At 30.6% G+C, this 20545-nt stretch overlaps 1 protein-coding gene across 3 annotated transcripts in view; it reads left to right on the top strand.

The window, feature by feature from the left end:
* The window catches only part of LOC144837066 (neural proliferation differentiation and control protein 1-like), a 65930-nt gene extending 45924 nt beyond the window's left edge, over positions 1-20006 (top strand). For 2 of the 3 annotated variants that reach the window (XM_078692055.1, XM_078692054.1), the window contains exons 8-11: positions 15127-15214; positions 18054-18133; positions 18711-18804; positions 19448-20004. In XM_078692055.1, coding sequence (XP_078548181.1) covers positions 15127-15214; positions 18054-18133; positions 18711-18804; positions 19448-19531 — 346 coding nt within the window. In that variant the 3' untranslated portion in view covers positions 19532-20004. Of the gene's footprint in view, positions 1-15126; positions 15215-18053; positions 18134-18710; positions 18805-19447 lie in introns of all 3 variants that reach the window. The other variant, XM_078692056.1, reaches the window with a different exon arrangement.
* Positions 20007-20545: the final 539 nt, after the last annotated feature.

Genomic DNA, 20545 nt, shown 5'->3' with positions numbered 1-20545 from the left:
AACACTTTCCATGGAGTTATTAAGCATTCCGCTATTTGGAAAATTGACATATCGATTAACGTAAATACACAGTCATACATGTATTTAAATTCGTTCGCAATTTCACACCATCATAGCAGGTTAGCTGTACCGCAGTCTGGTGTTGTTTTCAAAGATCAAGCCATAAGTTAATTATTAGTTTAGCTAATGTTCCCAAGACAAATCTGTATGTAAATTGCTATGAGGCATTTTGTGTTTGTACAGTTTGAGAAAAATAAGCAATTAAATAAATCCTTTAGCTTAAAACAGTTCAAGTTAGGATCCGGCACAAATGTAATCACATATCCATATTTACATTTTTGTCAACCAGCTCAGCTACAGTGATTAAGTTCACTTAGGTTGACCCTGGTCTCCCCAATTTCAGTTTTTTTTGTTATGTACTTAAATAATAAAATGAAATACGTAAGATGTTACGTAAGTTTATTATACATCAAAGATGCTGAAATAGAGGGCTTTGACATGGCCATGCTTCGACCGAGCCCACAAACATTGAATAATTTACAAATATAAATAAATGACTATAGCAAAATGCACTATGCATATGATTTAGACTAAATTTGAGTACAATACTTTGCTAAATCCATTGATAAATACAAAGTATATTACCACCTCCTAAATATTATCCAATTTTTTACCCTGGCCCGTGGGACTATACTTTTTTTTGGTAGATGAAAGAACTTGTAGTGTTCTTCCAATAGACTGTATCATGTAAAAACAAACGCATATTTATACAGTAATATAAATTAAACAAGTTGTTAAAGTGCAGTAAGGACGTTCAGTAAATCAGATAGTTGAAAATCTTTCTACATTTTTATTGATTTTAAATGTTCCAAGCTAATACTGCATTTGTAAGTTTATAATAATTCTAATATACTGTAGCATAACAGGTTTACTAATATCAGTAAGATTATTTTTGACCAATCAATATTTTCAATAACTGCATCTGTGATACTTCCAACTGTTTTGCACAATATCAACATTACTATTTGTTGCATCTGTATGCATTTGTCTCTCCACTGACCTAAACCTGTCGTTGTTTGAAACCCATTGACTTTACCAATTCACAATTTAGTCTACTCCACCCAAGGCAATTGGTAGCTCCAGAAGGCAGTTACAACTACAGATAATTATGTTCATTGTATTCTATAGCCTTGTCTAGTCTTTACTTTCTTTATGCACATACTGTATAGTTGCATTGATATTCACCTCTAAAATGGATTTTAGAGTTTTTTTACTATTTAATAGTATTGATATGCTTGACCAATTTATAACTTTTGTGTTAAATTGCTATTAATTCTACAATTGTTTAGTTGGAAGCTGGAACAAGTTTCAACTGGAAATATTTTGTTTCTAGTTTTGTGCACCCGTTTTTTTCATGGTTAAAATAGGATATATTTATTCGAAAAGTAAGGAACTACCAGCAAAGGTTGTAACAAGAAAAAGTGTTAATTATGAACGTTGTTTTGTCATATTAAAATTTACTGGTGTTTCTTGGCTGAAATTATACCAAGATTTGTAATCTGCTGTTTACTGAAGCAGATATCAAGAACGGACTAACTATGGATACATTTGGATCTTGTCACTTTTGTAATTACATTTATGATAAAATGTTACAAATCTGGACTAATGGGTTTATTAATCAATCCAACCAATCGGAGAGACTGTAAGTTATTTTTGGAATTATAAGTCACTAAATATCAGTTATTAACCATTTTTTTATTAGGCGATTCTTTTTTCTACAAAATAGACAAAATCTTCATGTACTTGCTAATAATACCTGTTTACTATCACTTCCACTGCTCTAGTTTAAAAACTCCTCAGCACTATTCACATAACTTTTCATTTGTTAGTGAAAGCAAAATTGTTTACAAATGTACTGTATGCCTAAAATACCTAATCTTAATATTGACGTCAAACTGACCTTATATGTCCTTTTCACATTTTGAACATAATGCATTTGATTAAAGTTTGATTATGTTTTGTAATTTGATGTTATTGAATCAATTTGGATTTCTGTATCAATAGTATGAGCATGAAATAGTTCCTCCGTGGTATGAGCAATAACTGAACGTCGACACTCTAAAATTTAATAAACAATTTAATGTATATGTTCAATATATATTTACAACAAATTGCATTTTATAATATATAACAATTGTATGTACAGAAGTACTTTGTTCCAATTAGGCTTTCTCATACATTTGCCTCTCTCCACCCAGGTGTACAAATGGGTACCTGTTATGGTCAAAACACAATTGCGCTGAACACTGCCTTCAACATTATGTGTCCAGACGTGTTTGATCCAAAACATGACCAGAGTTATAATGTGAATTAGCGCTTAGAGGCTTTGTTCATTAAGTGCTATAAGAACGATGTATTATTATTATTATAATACCATTAAGCCTGTAGCAAGGAATTTTAAAATGGGGTTCTTTTTTTTTCTATAAAGGATACAAATTGTCATGAGCTATAGGCTTGAAAAGGGCACTTTAGGTGGAAAAATGGGGTTAAATATTAGGTCATTCTTGTGGAACAATGTCCGTTGAAAAGGGGTTGAAGATATTTTAAAAACTGTCCATCATTCATTTTAAGCAAAAGTGTCCCCTTAATAAATACACCCCATGATGTCCCAAAAGAAGAGGTTCTACTATACTAAATATAAATCAAACATCTAATTTACATTTTATTTTTTTTTAAATTAAAACTCTTTTGATGTTTAGTTGATATTTCCAACAATAAATCTAACACTTTGGTAGTAGAAATCGTTAGCCTATATTAAAGTTGTTGTGCCCATATAATATCCAGTTTGTAATTACAATTAAACGTTGCCATGCAATTCCTTAAGTGCAATTAAATTCTTATACGCGCTCAGGTGCACAAAAGCATTTATATATTTCAGTTTCTGTTACCGGTAATTATTATTATGAATCGCCATTTTTGTTATAATAACAAGAAAAATATTGAAAGATGTATTGATTTTAGTTTTAAGGAAATTATCTTAGATTTAAGAATTGGAAAACATTTAAAAAACATGTCTAGATTCAAATGGAAATTCATCGAATAAATAATAAAAAACCTACTTAATGTATTTTAAAGACCATATTTATTTCCCTTATGAATAGAATATAGTGTCAAAACATATTTATTTTAATGAAATATTTTTTTTTAAATACAGTTAACTTTTCCAAAAAAGATGCTCCCTCAACTGTTTCCCGAAGTCAGAATTTTCTTTCTATGTTAAATTAATTCTGAATACCAGGCCTTTTAGAAAACCATTTGTGCCCGCTCAGACTGACAGAGTTTAGCTGATTAATTGTACCTGAATATCTGGATGGTATACATTTGAGCTTTTGACCCAACCAATCACATTTCAGCAACCAAAAGCTTGGCATTCTTACTGGCTGTTTTACTTTATCGTTTTGATTTAGCTTTTTGATTTTTGCTCCATTGAGATTCAGCCATTGATGCCCACATCATTGTCATTTTTTCAGTACTTTACCTTTGGATTAATATATAAATCGTAGTTTGGAGTCTGGATTCATCTTCATTATATGTGCGGCTGAGAAACGGATATAATTTATTTGCACGCTATAACAAGTTTTTTTTTTTCTGTCGAACTGAAGCAGGCCCAATAGAGCATGCATCTGTAGCGATTCACAGGTCTGAGAAAGTAATTATTCTATAGTACCTGGAAACTTCCTAAATAAATAATTACAATAAAAAAAGTGTACTGTAAAAACGGCAGAAACCTATATATCTAGAAATAGTTTGACACCCCTCTACCCATCCCCCCCCCCCCCCCCCACCTCCATGGGACACTCATTCATATCACATCTGTTCGAGCTCCCTATTAAGAAAAGGACCTAGCTTAGCCAGACAGACCTGTTCGAGGGTCTCCTATTAATTCACCTTTCTGTGAAACAAACTAAGAATAATGCAGTACAACCCTTTTGGGACAATCCTATTCAGGGGAAACTTTGTTGTCCTGAAGGCCCCTTAAAAGGAGTTCTAATGTACAGTATATTTTTAATACGGAGGTCTGGGGACACTCCTGTTAAAGGGGATTTGTCTCAAAGGTATCCACTTAACAAATAGAGTTTCTACAGTAGTTCTATACCTGAAGTGAACAATCTTACAAAAATAACCAGTTTATTTCCTCACCGATGTATTTATCCGGATATATATTGAAAAATCTAAAATGACCGATATATTTGTATCTTAAAATGGATGATAAGCTTATAACAAATATTACGAATGAGAAAATCTCCTTCCTCGGGCATTGCAAGGAGACTGGTTTATTGCCGAACCAAACCATTACCATGATCAAATTTGAGTAATCTATTTGCCTTAGGTTTATTACTTGCATCTTTCGTTGTTGATGACGTGTAGAAAGATGTGAAAAATGTTATAAATTGTTGTAATATTTAAAGCGAATTCTTATCTCCAATATATACATAGTTTTTAAACAATTATTTGTTATATTATTATGGTTAACTGCTAAAAACCGTTGATGGTCTCTATTTAGAGGATGTATTAAAGATTTACCATTAATTATTTGTTCAATTATACAGTATTTTATGGTTAACTGCTGAAAACCGGTGATGGTCTCTATTTACAGGATGTACAGTATTCATTAATAAAAATGTTTGTTTTTGTTTGGCCAATTAAATATGATCCAAATGGCAAGCTGAAGTATGTTATATTTTTATTCTTCATCTCCATATCCTGTAGGCAATCACGGAATGTTCAATTTGATGGTGTTTGCCGTAGACATTCACATTATATAAATTAATTATTAATATAGTAAATTCTCTAAGCTAATTTATGTTTCAATTTATCAGCCTAACATTCACATCATAAATTAATTATTAATGGAATAATTCTTTAATCTAATTTATGTTTAAAGACTTATAACATTTTTTTAAATAATGATTAAATTTAATGATATTTAATAATAATTTTAATTCACAGATAAATAATTTTAGCATAAACCACTAATTAAATCAACCAGCTTTACTATTTCAACACAAACGGTTAAAAATAATAATACTGTACTATTTTTAGTCCTTTTAAAGCATTATATTTCTGTCATAGATCAACTGCCAACTGCTATATATATATGTATAAATTCAAGTACAAGTAAAGTAATGGTAAACATATGTGAAACATGAATGCGACATACTAACTGAATAAATCAAGATTACATTAAAGATCTAAGAACATTAAATGTTTCGACTTTATGGGTCAAAGGTTAATGTCAATATGAGGTAAATTTTAACGTTAGCGCTACAATGTGTAAATAGGCTAGCTATGAAAAGAAAATATTGATTAGTTAATAAACACTGCATAAATTTCTTCACAATTGCAAGCCGGTGTTTAACAAATTTTATTTGTTAATATTTTCTAAATAGGTGTGATTTGATGTTAAGACTTAAGAGCACATTTTAGTCTCTGAAAAAAAAAATTATAGTCATAATATAATAGCTTAAATAGCAATTTCTTTTCAAGGCTAAGATGTAATTAAAGAATTTGATAGGCATCATTAAATATAGAGGTATTCAAAGAAAACATTATTTCAAATACTATAGAAATATTTTATTAAATACATCATTGCAAGTCAACGGTTTGGTTTATGAATTTAGATTGGTTGATTTACATTAAGATAGATAAGAAATAGTTTTAGGAGGAACACCCCTGTTGAGATAATGGTTTGCTCTGTGTAATTGAGTGGTTCGATTACGATTGTTGCATTGTGGGAAGCTATATTCTGTATGGTTTATTGATCACAAGCAAAATGCATTTACACAGAGTCTTCTTGCAATATCCAGGCTGGAATTAATCATTCCTTGATAGTAAATGTTCTCGCTCGACCACTGCGAGGTCCTGGAATGCTTTCTCAGCTTTGTTTGCTAAATGAGCAACAAAGGGGGCCTAAGCAGCCAGCTCAAGTTGTGCCAGAATTTACAAGCCAACCTGGTGGATTTTACATCATCAAATATAAAAATGCTTCATTAGCAAGGAGATACGACTGCATCCGATGATCTTTATTTCCGTGGATATATTACTATACCCTTGCAGGTGAACATAACTAAAACTGCTAGATTTTCTGAGCAATAAAAGTAATCGCAAGGTTTAATTTTGATTTCTTGCAATTTGTTAATAATATTTATTATAACTTAATTTGCTATGCAACAGCCGGTTGAATCAATAATAAGTATGGATGAAGTTGGTAACTATTATTACAAAGCCAAGGACTATGTTTCCACAGCAAAAGAGTCTGCCAAAGACTACATCAGCAGTGCCAAAGAATACTTTTACAGTAACTTCCAAACAGACTCCATGTAAGTTAAATAAATGCATGCATTATGTAGTCAGAGAAAATGGTAGTTTGTGTTGTCCCTCCTCTAAAACCATGTTGGTATTCATGTCTGTATATGTATGCTGAAATTAGCAATGTCAAGTCATCATTATTCTGATGATTCTGAAGATGTATTAAAGATATTCTTTAGAACCAATAACCACTTTTCAGACTAGAAGTTAGCTTGGAACATGGATAATTAAGTTTGTTTCAGGGATACATTCTCCCACCCTCAAACACTCCACATGCTTTTTTTATTCCCCGCCCCCTAACATTGTACACGCATTCATGTGGTTCAGTTTTGTGTTCATATATAATATATAAATAATATTATGTAGAGCATCAAATAACACGTAAAAAAAACCGTTAGACAGATATTAAGAATAAAATGTTTGCTTTTATCGGGGAAATTATTCTTATTCAAATCATTGTATGTTGATTTATGATTTTGCACTCCGTTAAATCCACTCCTGTGTTCAAGTCTATCTTCATTTGATCCAATCCTGTGTTCAAGTCTATCTTCATTTGACTTGTTTTTTTTTTATACATAGTATGTTATTTGACTTTTATTTGCATTTGTATCTCATTGTAATATAATCTACTAACTGCAAAGTATACATTATCAAGTCCATAAAATAAATAGCATCAGGTTATGCATTATGGTTGACATTTCTTCAGCCATCTTCTTCCTTCCATTAAGTGACTATATGTCATTCTTATTTGTAACATTTTTATTACGATAAACCCCCCAGCAATCATAGTCTTTTTGAGTTAACGATTATATTTATTTACTTATTTAACATTTTTATGAAATATTGTTTCATAATGCTTTATACTCTGTGTCTTAAAATTTTGAATAATAAGTTAATGAAAAATAGATTATATTTTTATAATCATTACATACACTAGTATTTACAGTGCCATTATTTTGGGGTGTTTTTTTTTATCGCACATTTAATTCTTATTAGAATATGTCTAAATTCTTATTGTTAATTTAGGACAGATATTCACAATTAATTTTAATATTAAATGATTATTCATTCATATATCTTGCCATGTAATGTATACATATTCAGATACATTCATGAATATTCATGATTATTTTGCATATTTAGGTTTTCATTCACTTGTTTCATTCAATCTACACATTCTAAATATTGATTTATTCAACATTATTATAAAACATTATTTATTCAAATTTATTAATTTATTCATCAGTTATTTGAATAGTATTTTCAGTAAGGAAAGATCATTCATTTATCCTAATGCATTATTATAAATATTAATAAAAGATTTGCATTTGTATATTATGTATTCAGATATTAATGAATATTTTTCGTATTAATTTGATCATTCATTCATTTCCGTCATTAAGACATCTGTAACACATCTTGAATATTAATAAGGTATTTGCATCTAATATTTTGCATATCATTTGTCTCTTATCAGTGTGATTTCTGAATATTAATAAGGGATTTGTAGCGTTATGTATTCATTATGCTAAGTGCATGATACAGCATACCATAAACCAGGTCTCCCACCATAGTGTAGCATTAATATCCATATCTAATTTCTTTCATTTCTTTGATGTGAAGATGAATTAAGAAGCTATTTTTAAATTAATAATAACAATATGAATACTGAACTGCAGTATTGACGTTTCATCTTTAGTCTTTTGAGTTGGTTTACATCAAGTCTGTTTGTAGATGTTCTATATAGAATCTCAACTTATTTACTACTTATTAAAAGAAGAAAATATTAAATATTTCATTGAATATTTTTCACTAAATACTAAATATTATAATGAATATTTATGTTAATTTTACATTCACATTACTCATGAAAGATCCACATGGTCTATTGATAGCAGAGTTCGAGATTTCTTCCGGGCACTAACTTTCTGATTTTCTCATCATCCACAGTGCCGTAAAGCAGGAAACATAGTCACCTGGTTTACTGTAGCACTCCAAAGGGGCCCTCCAATGGGGCCCTCCAAAGGGGTCCTCCAATGGGGCCCTCCAATGGGCCCTCCTCCTGGGCAATTGCACCAAGGCTGCTAATACTCTGGGCTCCTTAAGCTTTGGGGGCCCTGGGTTTAGCCAATGAGCGCTCATAGCTGTTACGCCACTGTAAACACATAACCCTTTTTAAAATTTCAATCCATAATAATACTTTGTACTATTAATAAACCAATTTCAAACTTAAAAAGATATTTAGAAATGTATCAACCCCCTTTGTATGAACAATATGCTTTATACATTTTCTATATTTTTAACTTTCTTTAGCTCTATTTGTAGTTCAATAATGAATTATGGATTTATTATTATGTATTTATTAAGTATTATTATACTCTTCGGGTCTGTTTAAAGTTTTGTAACCATATGTAACATTAACGGACACAGAATAAAGAAAATAAAATAATATCGACAATAAGCCATATAGATGTAGGCTAGAAACATAAAACTCCATATGTTACTTTGGACTAACTTTTTGTTCTATTGACTCATTAAAATAATATTTTACTATCTTTTGTCTGAAGAAAGCATAATACTATTAAGTTTCTCATATAAAACCACTTTATTTTATCCATATGTTACATTTATGAAATTGCTGGTATAAAATAACTACCAAAGCAAGCAATACATATAATAATAATTTTCTTATATTACTTTCATTACTCTAATACAATTCGAAACCTGAGCTGCACTGACGAGATCTAATAAGATCGAAACTGTACTGTCCGCAGATTGGATGTATATATATTTAACATTCATATAGATGAACTATTGAATCAAACAACATTGAAGGAATATGTCTATGATCCCATTTTACAGCCTTATGTAGAAGTACTATATAGCCAAACATACTTTGGGGCCCAGGTTCAAGGCTTTCCACTGCCAAGTTCTGGTGGTAGAACAAGTATTTTCAATAAAGGCATACAACTTGAGATCCTGTTCACATCAGGCTTGTGGGCACTATCGTAGGTAGACCAGGTTTTCCTATAAAGACATAGAATGAATTTATTCTCCATCTACTGGTAAAATGCTGCAGTATTCTGTTAACAACCTGGATTAGAATATAGGACTACTGTCTAAATATCTATATACAAATTCAATTATATTTTACATTTATTACTGTACTGTGAAATTTCTATCTCTTGATCTGCAAAGAGTACATACTGTACCTTGAAACCATACATTAGGTCATAAATAATATTGAGGGAAATTAAATAAGAAATTGAGCCATAGTAAGAAACTTAATCTGAATATTTTAATTGAACTAAAAGCTGCTAAGATTCATAATACCAATGTTATTTCCTATTTGATTTTAAGCCTTAGTTGATCACATGAATTGGTGTTTTAGTGATGTAGCCACAAGAAATAAAGAAAGGAAACAATCTCTGTTGTGAAAATGTGGTCAGGTTGAAACCGTACCAACCGTACTGGTCGCTACGGCCCTGTATTTATCATCTATTTATCAATATTGTATGAAATCAATATTGATAGTTTAACTTCAATTATGAGAAGTAACGATTTACCTGATTAATTATGCCAGTGTGGTATTTTACTAATTGATTATCAATTGGAGAAATTGCTAAACACTAGAAAGTCATAGAACTGAAGACTAGATCCAATTAAACATCCATTATACAAAATTAATCTATATCTTATTAGAAAGGATGGTATTAAAGCTATTAGTTTCATGTTTCAAAGCTGTAGATTAAATTGACATTTGGATTTTAAACATTGTGATATGTGTTAAAATACCTACATTTAGGACCTGTTTCTGCTGCATAAAAATAACCGGTTAAAAACGGTGTGAATAAATTAACTCCATTTTCTTGGGAGCAGAAACAGGACAATTTTGTGTTAACCGGTTAAAAGGCAGCGCAAAATAACCGGTTAAAAACGCCCAATTTTTAGCTGCAACATGAAATAACGGTTATTTGATTGACAGCTGCTGACCTTGGGTCAACTACACTGCAGTTACGTTTGAATTAACCGCCAGGACCAATTGCATTTTGGGTAATTGTCGACGACCATCCACTGATTTAAACGGTTATTTTGGAGCAAAAATTGAGCAGAAATGCAGTCAATATAAAAATTACATTTTTGAAATAATCGGTTTGACAGCAATCCATAGTGATACACTTAATTGCAAATTAATTATCAAATTTCACAAGTCTTTAAAATGTAAAACAGTTTTTTTTTAGTGGTAGTAGAACTTGTCCAGTATACACATTTCACTGGAATTTAATTTAGTATGAGTAGAAGTTTACCCATTTGTATTATAAAAGTATAAACAAACAGTGATGGCAATCCATAGTGATACACCAATTGAAAATTAATTATCAAATTTCGCAAGTCTTTCCTATGTCAAAATGTAAAACAGTTTATGGTTTTAGTGGTAGTAGAACTTGTCCAGTATACACATTTCACTGGACTTTAATTTAGTATGAGTAGGGGTTTACCCATTTGTATTATACAAGTATAAACAAACCGATACTGTAATGGCAATCCAAAGTGATACACTTAATTGCTAAGAGTTGTTCTGCAACTAATGCATCATTTTGTTTAGATAAATGTATATTATCAAATTTCTCAAGTCTTTCCTATGTCAAAATGTAAAACAGTTTAATGGTTTTAGTGGTAGTATAACTTGTCCAGTATAAGGAGCGGTGATTGACCAAGTGGTTAAGACAGTGGAACCATAATACCTTGTCATATATACATCGGCAAGGGTTCGAGCCTCACTCGCTCCATGGTTCTGGTGGTAGAATGAGTCTTCTCGGATAAGGACTATAAACCGTAGGTCCAGTGTAGACATCTGGCTCATGTTCAATTTAAAGAACCTAGCACATCTTTCGAGATAAGTAGGGGGTTACCCCGGTGTACTAGTATACACACAACCACTGTCACTTATCAAGAGGGCACCTTGATTGTCAGAATATGCTCTATAAATAAGGTGTAATAAAAATAAATAAAAAAAATCAATAAACTTTGAGATGAGTAGGCGTTTACCCATGTGTACTGTTAATTTGGATTAATGAGAGAACACCCATAGTATAGTTAAGTGGAAATAACATGACTCCAAGTGCAACATGTATTTTGAACGTGCAGCATCATTGTTTCAATACCATATATCATTATCATTGCAGTAGAATCCCTCCTTTGGGACACCTCTATTAAGGGGACAATTATATATATATATATATATTCCAATTCGTAGCATCAAATTGACATCTTCAGAATACTGTATATAGAAATAATCCTTAGTGTAGGTTTATACGCTCCCCGATTATTTCTCTATTATTGCAATTGTTTTATCATTCTCTAATGTTGCCATATTTAATTAAAGTCAAATCGATTACATTTCACTTTTATTATTTCTCAATTCCAAGGTCGTACAGCCTTGGAATGTTTGTGACATTAAGTAAATGATTTATCTTTCCATTACTGCCCTTTATTTCTGCCAACTAATTGCTTGCTGAAATGGGCTAAAATTGGTATGTACATTAAATTGGAATGTTGCCACATACATATCTAAACATATCTGTAGATCAGATTCAGTGTGTTAGGCTATACTAGTTTTACAGAAATTTCTTATACAGAGGGGAAAGGTGCAAAATGGCATGAATTTACATATTTCTTATTATGAACATTTTGTATTCAAACTATGATTTATATACCACAATAAATCTTATGAGAGAAAACTATGAAAAATGTATGACTATCGAATTTAGTTTGATTTATGAGACACAGATAAATTATATTCAATTATTAATATTAGATCAGGATCACGTAAGTTAAGCAAGATTCTCATTTGCATATTGAGAGTTAGCTATTTGCATATTATGTACTCATTTGCATATTATTTATTTGGCTAATTATCAATCATTGACCATTCAAATTTGTATACATTGAAATGGATTGGTTGAAATTTTATTTATGAGACACGAATAAATTATATTCAGTTAATATTTGATCAGGGTCACATAAGTTAAGCCCGATTCTCATTTGCATATTGAGAGTTAGATATTTGCATATTCTTTACTCATTTGCATATTCATTTGTCTTTATCAATCATTGACCAATAGCCATCTAGTTCATATATTATGGATTCAAATTTGTATACATTGAAATGGATTGGTTGAAATTTTATTAGATTTCTGGAGTGAATGTACTTTAAATATGTACTTCGATAATGGATATTTCATGCTCTAATATTTTTTATATGCATGTACTTTCCTTGCTTTGTTTCATATTAAGTAATAAATTGGTTATTTGATGCTAAAACTGTTGATTTAAAAGTAAAAGATGGTTTGTGTGTTTCAAATACTGAGACTACAAAAATATCCTAGCCTGGCAAATATTTTGATTGATCGTCACAGTATTATAGATAATGATTCGGTTTATGCAAAGTTTGACATTTTGTTTTCTGTCGTTCAGTTGGCTTTATTTAAGCCTTCGTCGTTGCCGCATTTGAAATTTAACGTCGTTGCTCAGGTAGTGAAAGTATTAATAGCTTATTTTGTGTGCAAAGGTGATCACAGTAAACAACCAAGTGCTTTGACACTCGTAAGATAATGCGTTTTAGTCTTTAGCGCTGACAGCATATCGGCGCCATGGGCATACATTGAGCGGGATGTCAATCACTTTATAACCCACTGTAACATTTTTTGCGACTTTTATAAAGTGTTTATGACAAAAATAATTTAATTTATTGCTATAGGTGTTTGTCAATATCAATGAATACATTTTGTGTATTCTATATATCATTGAATTGGAAAAAACACACTTAGCATCTCTATTAAGAGGATACATTCTGGACCAAAGTGTCCCTTAATAGAGTCTCCTAAGGTTGTGTAACATAATTAATATATTGCTCTATGTTCGTCCCATTAATAGGTGTCTCCTGAATAGGAGTGTCCCAATTGAAGAGTTTACTGTGCAAAAATATATGGAATCTGGTCATATTTATTTAGCAATATCATATTTACATAATACTCTGTATAAAATTAACATTTTTGCATTAACGAATGTTTGACCTTCATCCATTACGGAGGTGTACTAAACAGAATCACAACTCGCCATGATTTATGTAATCAAGGCATGTTTTGATCGTCCTCGTTACGACTGTCTATTAAATTTAATACAGTAATGGCATAAGATATTATCTATATATATTATATAGCAATGTTTGAAAGACTGCATTAGAGTTATTTTTCTTATTAAATATCAGAATGTTCTCAAATAGCAAAGTAAGCATATATTCCGTAACCGATAAACGTCAAAAAACAGCATTTATTGATTACGAAAACATCATTTCTATATACATACAACAATTGCCTAGATTTTAGCTGTTGGAAAAAGTTTAAAGGTACAGTTTCACAACAACTGAATATATCCATGATAACGTATGTTGGTGCTTGGTTTTATATGAATTCACCTTTAACTTAGGATGACCTAATCTTCTTTGACTATCTTCCAAAATTGTTGTTGAGCATTTCTTTAAGTTAGTTCTATTAACATTGTTAGGATTTTCAACACATTGCCAAAGTTACATAACTGTTTGTACGTTTCGTTTCTCTACTCCACTTTCTCGTTTTCATGCAGATTAAATCAATATTCGTCCCTGCGCATTCGATAGTGAAGGAATCATGACCTTGCATTTAAGTTCCATTGATCGACAGATTTATTATGGCATCAGCTCCGGCTTGGTTCTAACCGTAGCTTCGTTAAATATTTATACGTTCAATTATGCAATGCATTTGTGCGATGGTCGTTGAAAACCATGCAAGCCGATAGTATATGTGCATCTAATGTACTTAAATGTAATGCGTGTTGATTGTGCTATTCTGTTCACTTTAATTAATAAGCAGTCATATAAAATGTATATATAACAACAAATTATTATTATTATTTGTAAAACAATAGTCACCAATATTAAAGTATTTTAACCCATATGTCTACGTTGTGGTTATTATTCTTCATTGATGATATTTCAGTAGTTTATTTTCATACTCAAAAGTATTAATTTATATAAAATACATTTTTATATGAAACAAATTATTTAGAAAGAAGAGATAATTTTTAGCAATCTTTTATAAATGAAAATGAATGTATCATATTTATTATAAGCTTTTATGTATGTGTTTTATGACATATTCAATCAATTTATATATATTATGTATAGCTTATCCATCCCGTATTTCGCGAGTTGCTCGCTGTTGGATGAGTATTAAATTTAAAAATTAATTTAAACTCCAAAAGAGACTATAAACACAAAGTTAACATTATTTAATAATCTGTATTACAATTGCTTATTAATATATACACATAGTATTTTCATTATCCTCTGGAATACAGATTTTAATAATGGAATTCCAAAATATGACCTGAATACATGTTTTAAAGTTTATTTTATGTATGAAATTCAACGAAAATCCTGACTGACGTAACAATTTTGAATAAGTACAGGTTTGTGATTGCTTTTAAAATGAGGAAGTAATAAAGTTTGCGTGAAACACAATCGTGATTGGTGTGTTAATTAAGGCGCTTCTATAGAATTTGAATGTCAGCCTATTTAAAATGTTCATTATTGCATTTTTTTTCCTTTCTAGTTTCTAGAATAATGAAACTTCATTACAATTTGTATTCACATTTTTAGACGTAAGTTCTTACTCGATATTCTATTTATTAATTTATGATTTTGTTTATGTTTTGCAGATTGCACACGACTGCAAAAGCAGCTAGTGACACAGAATATCCTGCCTATGGCGTAACTGGACCAACAACACAAAGATCTTCTATGACGGTAAATACTTATTTATTTTTATGCTTTCAAATTGTTTACCAAAGGTGGTGATATAACCACCCAAAACCAGTAAAAATCACTAGCTACATGGGCAGATTTAATTGGGGCGTTTAAAGAGGTAGGCCTCCTTTATTATTATAGAAACGGATTTAACAACACATCTTTATAGCAGTAAAACCGATATGCCATCATTTGTTTTTCATGATCTCAAAAAAAATTGGTAAAATGTCACGGAAACGCATTAAAATGTTAACAGTCAATTTTGATATTGTAAGAAATGACAAAAAGATTCAAGCTCTCATAGTACTGACATTTACTATATATGTAAATATTTATATTTTACATGATATCAAATTCTTTTTTTGTCTTATTGAATTTTAATTTCTAAAACATTACAATTCAGAAATAACTAAGTCTGTTTGAATAAAACATTGTTTTATCATTACATTTTAACATGGTTATAAAATTTACCAAATTCGTTCTAAAGACAAATATACACACAAGATACTCTACGTAAACGAAGTTAATGCAGAATATTTTTATTATAAATTAATATAATAATTATTATAATAATATGATATGCCAAGCACACATAACAAGAGATCTAACTAACATGGTTATCTGTTTGGTAACGTGCGTCATTGATTATGGAAAAAAAAATGTAGTTAATCTGACCGTTATTCTGGCCAATCGGATTCAGTAATACAAATACTAAAAGCATTTCACATATCGTCATCTATATGTGTAATTGTTTTCTCAATTGGTTTAATTAACAGAATGTCGAGCAATTCTCAAAAGGGTATAATTAAACTTCTTTCGTTTTTAAAGTAAGATTCTTTTTAAAGCATTGTTAATATGATTCGCAAGGATAAGAATAAAAATAGATCATGCGTAGATTGTCCTTGCCTATTTAAATCTGACCTAGAACATCTTTGAGAAACTACTAATTAAAACAAATAATAATATTGTGATATTTTATATAGTGCTATTGCGTGCATACATACATGAAGTATTAAATGTACTGTGAATGTTTTAGACTACACCTACAATTTAACAGCGATGCCTTTTTTACCCCTATTTCAAAATCCTGGATCCGCTCCTGAGGGGGCATGTTAAATAAAATGTGACAACCTATATAAGGTTATCTAACAAAAGACTTTTTGATGTTTGTTTATGTGGAATCTTTCAATGTGCCCATATATGGACATTCAGATGATGTCATATTACTACCATATTTGGGCACATTACACTTTTTTTTGTCAAACTAATTTGATAGTGTAGACAGAGCTTAAGAAAGCTAAAGTAATATAGATGAAATATGATTTTGCTATGAAAAGATAAGAAATTAATAATTCTACAATAATGTTCTGTAATAAACAAGCCTTTGAGGCAATTTACATTATTGCTATAAAGCTATTTTTATAATATAGCCATAATTAATCAATTGTGCTTTATTAGTGCTATACTCCATCGATCATTCTCCATTCTGTGTGACTTTGCATTGTAAAGCGCAAAACTAGTTTGACAAAAATAGTGTGATGTGCCCAAATATGATAGTGATATGCCCAAATATGGTAGTGATATGACATGATCATGTCTATATATGGGCACATCACATTTTGTTGTCACAAAGTTTGATAGTGTAAACAAGGCTTAAGTGATGCCATAGTGTGACATTATCTGAATAATATGAAGAAGAAAAACAAAATCTAATTTGGTTTTGATAAATAGTTTGTGAGTGCAAAAGTATTTTAGTCATGTAAGAATCACAATATTAAAAGCAGAATCACTTAACGCTGACATAACAAAATACACTTAAAACTCGTGTTCAAATACATCACATTTTCATGGACGGATGTGTTCAAAGTAATTTGTTTTTAAAAACACAACTCATCGCACATCCGATCGTAAAAAGGGTCTTTTAATTTCTGCAACTTAGTGTTGGTTTTTAGTTTTTAAAACAACGACTGGCTGTGTCGATTTACGATCGTACGTAGATTAAATCTGACAGATTCAGGTTACGTTTCAAGAGCGGTCTTACCAGATTTACACGTCACTAATGAGCTGGTTTGAGAAATAATCGTTTCTTTTCATTTCAAATCCAATTAAATACAAACAATCGATAAATTCTTTATGATACAAATCCTAAGTGTATGTTTCCCGTGTACACTTAAACCAAGTCTTCTTTTGGATAACCATTTTCAGGGGACACTTTCCCACAAAACAAAAAAGGGGCAACATATGTTTATATAGTACCATTTAAATGTATGCCAAACCCTTATTAAGAGGACACTTTGTTGGCTCCAAAAGTGTCTCCTTAATAGAAACTTAATTAAAACTTGCTTTAGAAAGTATAGTTCTCAGTGTTTAAACTGATATTTAATTCTAACGATTTTACTAAAACAAAAATAAGAGAAAGACTCTAATTATAAATCAGAAAAAAATGTTAAAATGTGCCCACTTGAATAAACCAGCCTTAAGCTAAGTACAGAACAATTGCTTTATAGCCTTTCTAATAATCAGAATGCGGTGTTTTCAATAATCGGATAGTTCATTGACGTCTATTACGATCACTCGCCTCCCAAGGCTCATTTAGTGTTCTAAATGATTGTTCCTAATTGCTAACGCAAACCACTTATTGTACGAGTAATCATATTAGGGTATCTTACATTACAACACGTTTACTTTTATAGTGGTTTTTTTTTATATTTCTGACGGAATATTTGTGAAGTAAAATTTCTGTGTTTGTTGTTTTGTGACAGAATGATGCATTAATGTTTTAATCGGATATATTTACACGTTTGTTTAAATTTCTTTTTGTCTGGTATTTTTTTGATAGAATGGAGACAGGAAGTTAGCACAGAGTGCTCAGATGTATCATTACCAACATCAAAAGCAACAGATGATAGCTCTTGAAAAGTAAGTACGGTATTCATTGACAAATAGATGCCGTATGACTTTCAACAAGCCGAACAGATACCATGCTATTTCACCAGTACAAAAAGAAAAGTCAACTACATTAGTTACTTAGGATATGTTCGCACTCACTGTATAGATGTATGCGGCACACATTTTTTTTGTCTGAACTAGGTTGCAGATTAGCAATAGATAGCTGTTACGCCTTGCATTCAGAGTTCAGAATATAAGCAGTAGAGGATTATCATACATTTAAGTTTGTTGTTTCAACTAAGCAAATGTGTTCATGTGGATTGAAAATACAGTGGTGTGTTTTGATCTATATTTTATGATGTGAAAAAAAATCCACACATTTGCCTGGTAAAAAACAGGCTTTATATAAGTATCTCAAATCCTTTCACATCACCTCCGAAGTTACACATTCCGGGCATCACACCTACAACATGCGCCTTGTGCTGTGTGTGAACGCTAGAGATGCGAAGGGGCACTACATTATGAACTCTAAATGTAAATATAATCCAATGATTATACCATTACAGTTATTGACATTTATATTTTGTACAATTTTTTATCTTTACAGTCGAGAGCGTGGCGAAACACAGAATGATGCTTCCGATTATGACTCGGATGACAATGAGGAACCCACCGTCTACGAGTGCCCTGGCCTCGCCCCAGTAAGTATAGAGAAAAACACATCTGTAGTGTTGCTTATAATTCTCTGCATTCAATTGTGCCTTTTTTCTTGCATGTGTCTTACGTGCTCACAGTGTCAGCAGCCCTAATTCTATCAATAGTGAGGGCGGTAGACTAAAGAGACAGTAATTATTTATACAAAATATTACCCTGCGCATGCATATAATCCCAGTATATAATTTAATGTTTATCCTTTGTCTACAGTCCTGAAACGAAAACTCGCTAATGAACAGAATAATATTTTGTATATAAATTTCCATCATCTGCCTACAGCTTGCTACAGTACCTTTAAAGTACACAAGTATAAAAAAGTCAATATTTGGATTGTAAATGGCAATGTATTTCATTCAGCAACGCAGATTACAATTCAGTGTGTAATTTCCTTGCAGCTGTGTTTTATAGAACAGTACACCTTACTTCATTTTCCTCTTTAACAAACTCATTCCCAAATGACTTCAATTTCTAACCTCGTTTAAATTATCAAGCCTTTTGGTTTATTTCTTTTAAACTAATTTACCTATTTACTTTTATGTGATTTATTTAAATTATTTTGTTCAGACCTGATAAATACCTATTTATTTTTTTGTGATTTATTAAAATGAAAATTCCTTTATTTTCTTTCAGACTGGACAAATGGAAGTTAAAAACCCACTGTTCCAGGGAATGGAGGAGAGATTACAGGCAGAGCAAAAAAAAGATGACAACTAAAGAAAAATCAAGATTATATTTTATTCTAATTTCATAGATTTTATTTCACAAACCCTTTATCAGAATGGTACATCACTGCATTGATCACATGACCAAAGTTACTCATCTGCAGTAAAGATACAGTGTGCAGTATTTAACTTTAAAATGGTCATTTTAATCTCCAATAAAGATTTAAAATATTTTTCAAAAACATTTTCCAAATGTTGTTATGTTTTACCATCCTTAGATATTTATTTTTATATAATTTATTATTAGCTTTTGACATTTTTGCTGTAAATGCAAAAACAAAAATAAACATACCTGTTTTATTTTATTTGATACAGGTGTTTTTCATCTGATTTCATATATTATTTTTTGTCACCTCCTTCTATTAATATGAAAGGATAAAATATTGTAAACTTTTCAGGGCATTTATAAAGCCGTTAAAATCTCGATTAATAATGTTCATCTAGTTTTGGAGTTCTTTTTGAACTAGTAACTCTGTTAAAATCTCGGTAACATTTCTCAATGGCCAATGTATTGTAGAAAAACATGTAAAAAACAATGGGAGAGAGGAGATTCAGTCGAACCATACTCTCTTTGTGACCTAGGCCTGCTGCTGTTTGTCTATTTTCACAAGTATCTTGTCTGAATGCACCTGCTCCCCCACTTAAACATTCCTTTTTACGGGTCTTTGATTCATTTAATATAAAATTTATAACAAGCATGTCGCAGAACAGGCCGAAAAAAATGTATATATATTTCATGTGAGATTCTTCCTTTCTATCTTCATACTGTATCTATTATAAGAATAATATTGACCTAATTTCTATATACAAGGTACTGTACTTCAATTTTCTCTTTAAATCATTGCGAACTTGAAAATACCAGAAATTTTCCCAATAATAATGTACTTAATTCATATTACATAATATTTATTATTTAAATTAAAAAATATATTTTGAATCCATTAAAAAACAAATTTATTCAAATTGAAACGTAGATTTTAATATACATTTAAAATTAAAATATCAT

The sequence above is a fragment of the Antedon bifida genome, chromosome 3, assembly GCF_963402885.1.
Source record: "Antedon bifida chromosome 3, ecAntBifi1.1, whole genome shotgun sequence".
NCBI lineage: Eukaryota > Metazoa > Echinodermata > Crinoidea > Comatulida > Antedonidae > Antedon > Antedon bifida.
The sequence above is the reverse complement of the archived record's forward strand: the minus strand, read 5'-3'. Positions and strand labels throughout refer to the sequence as shown.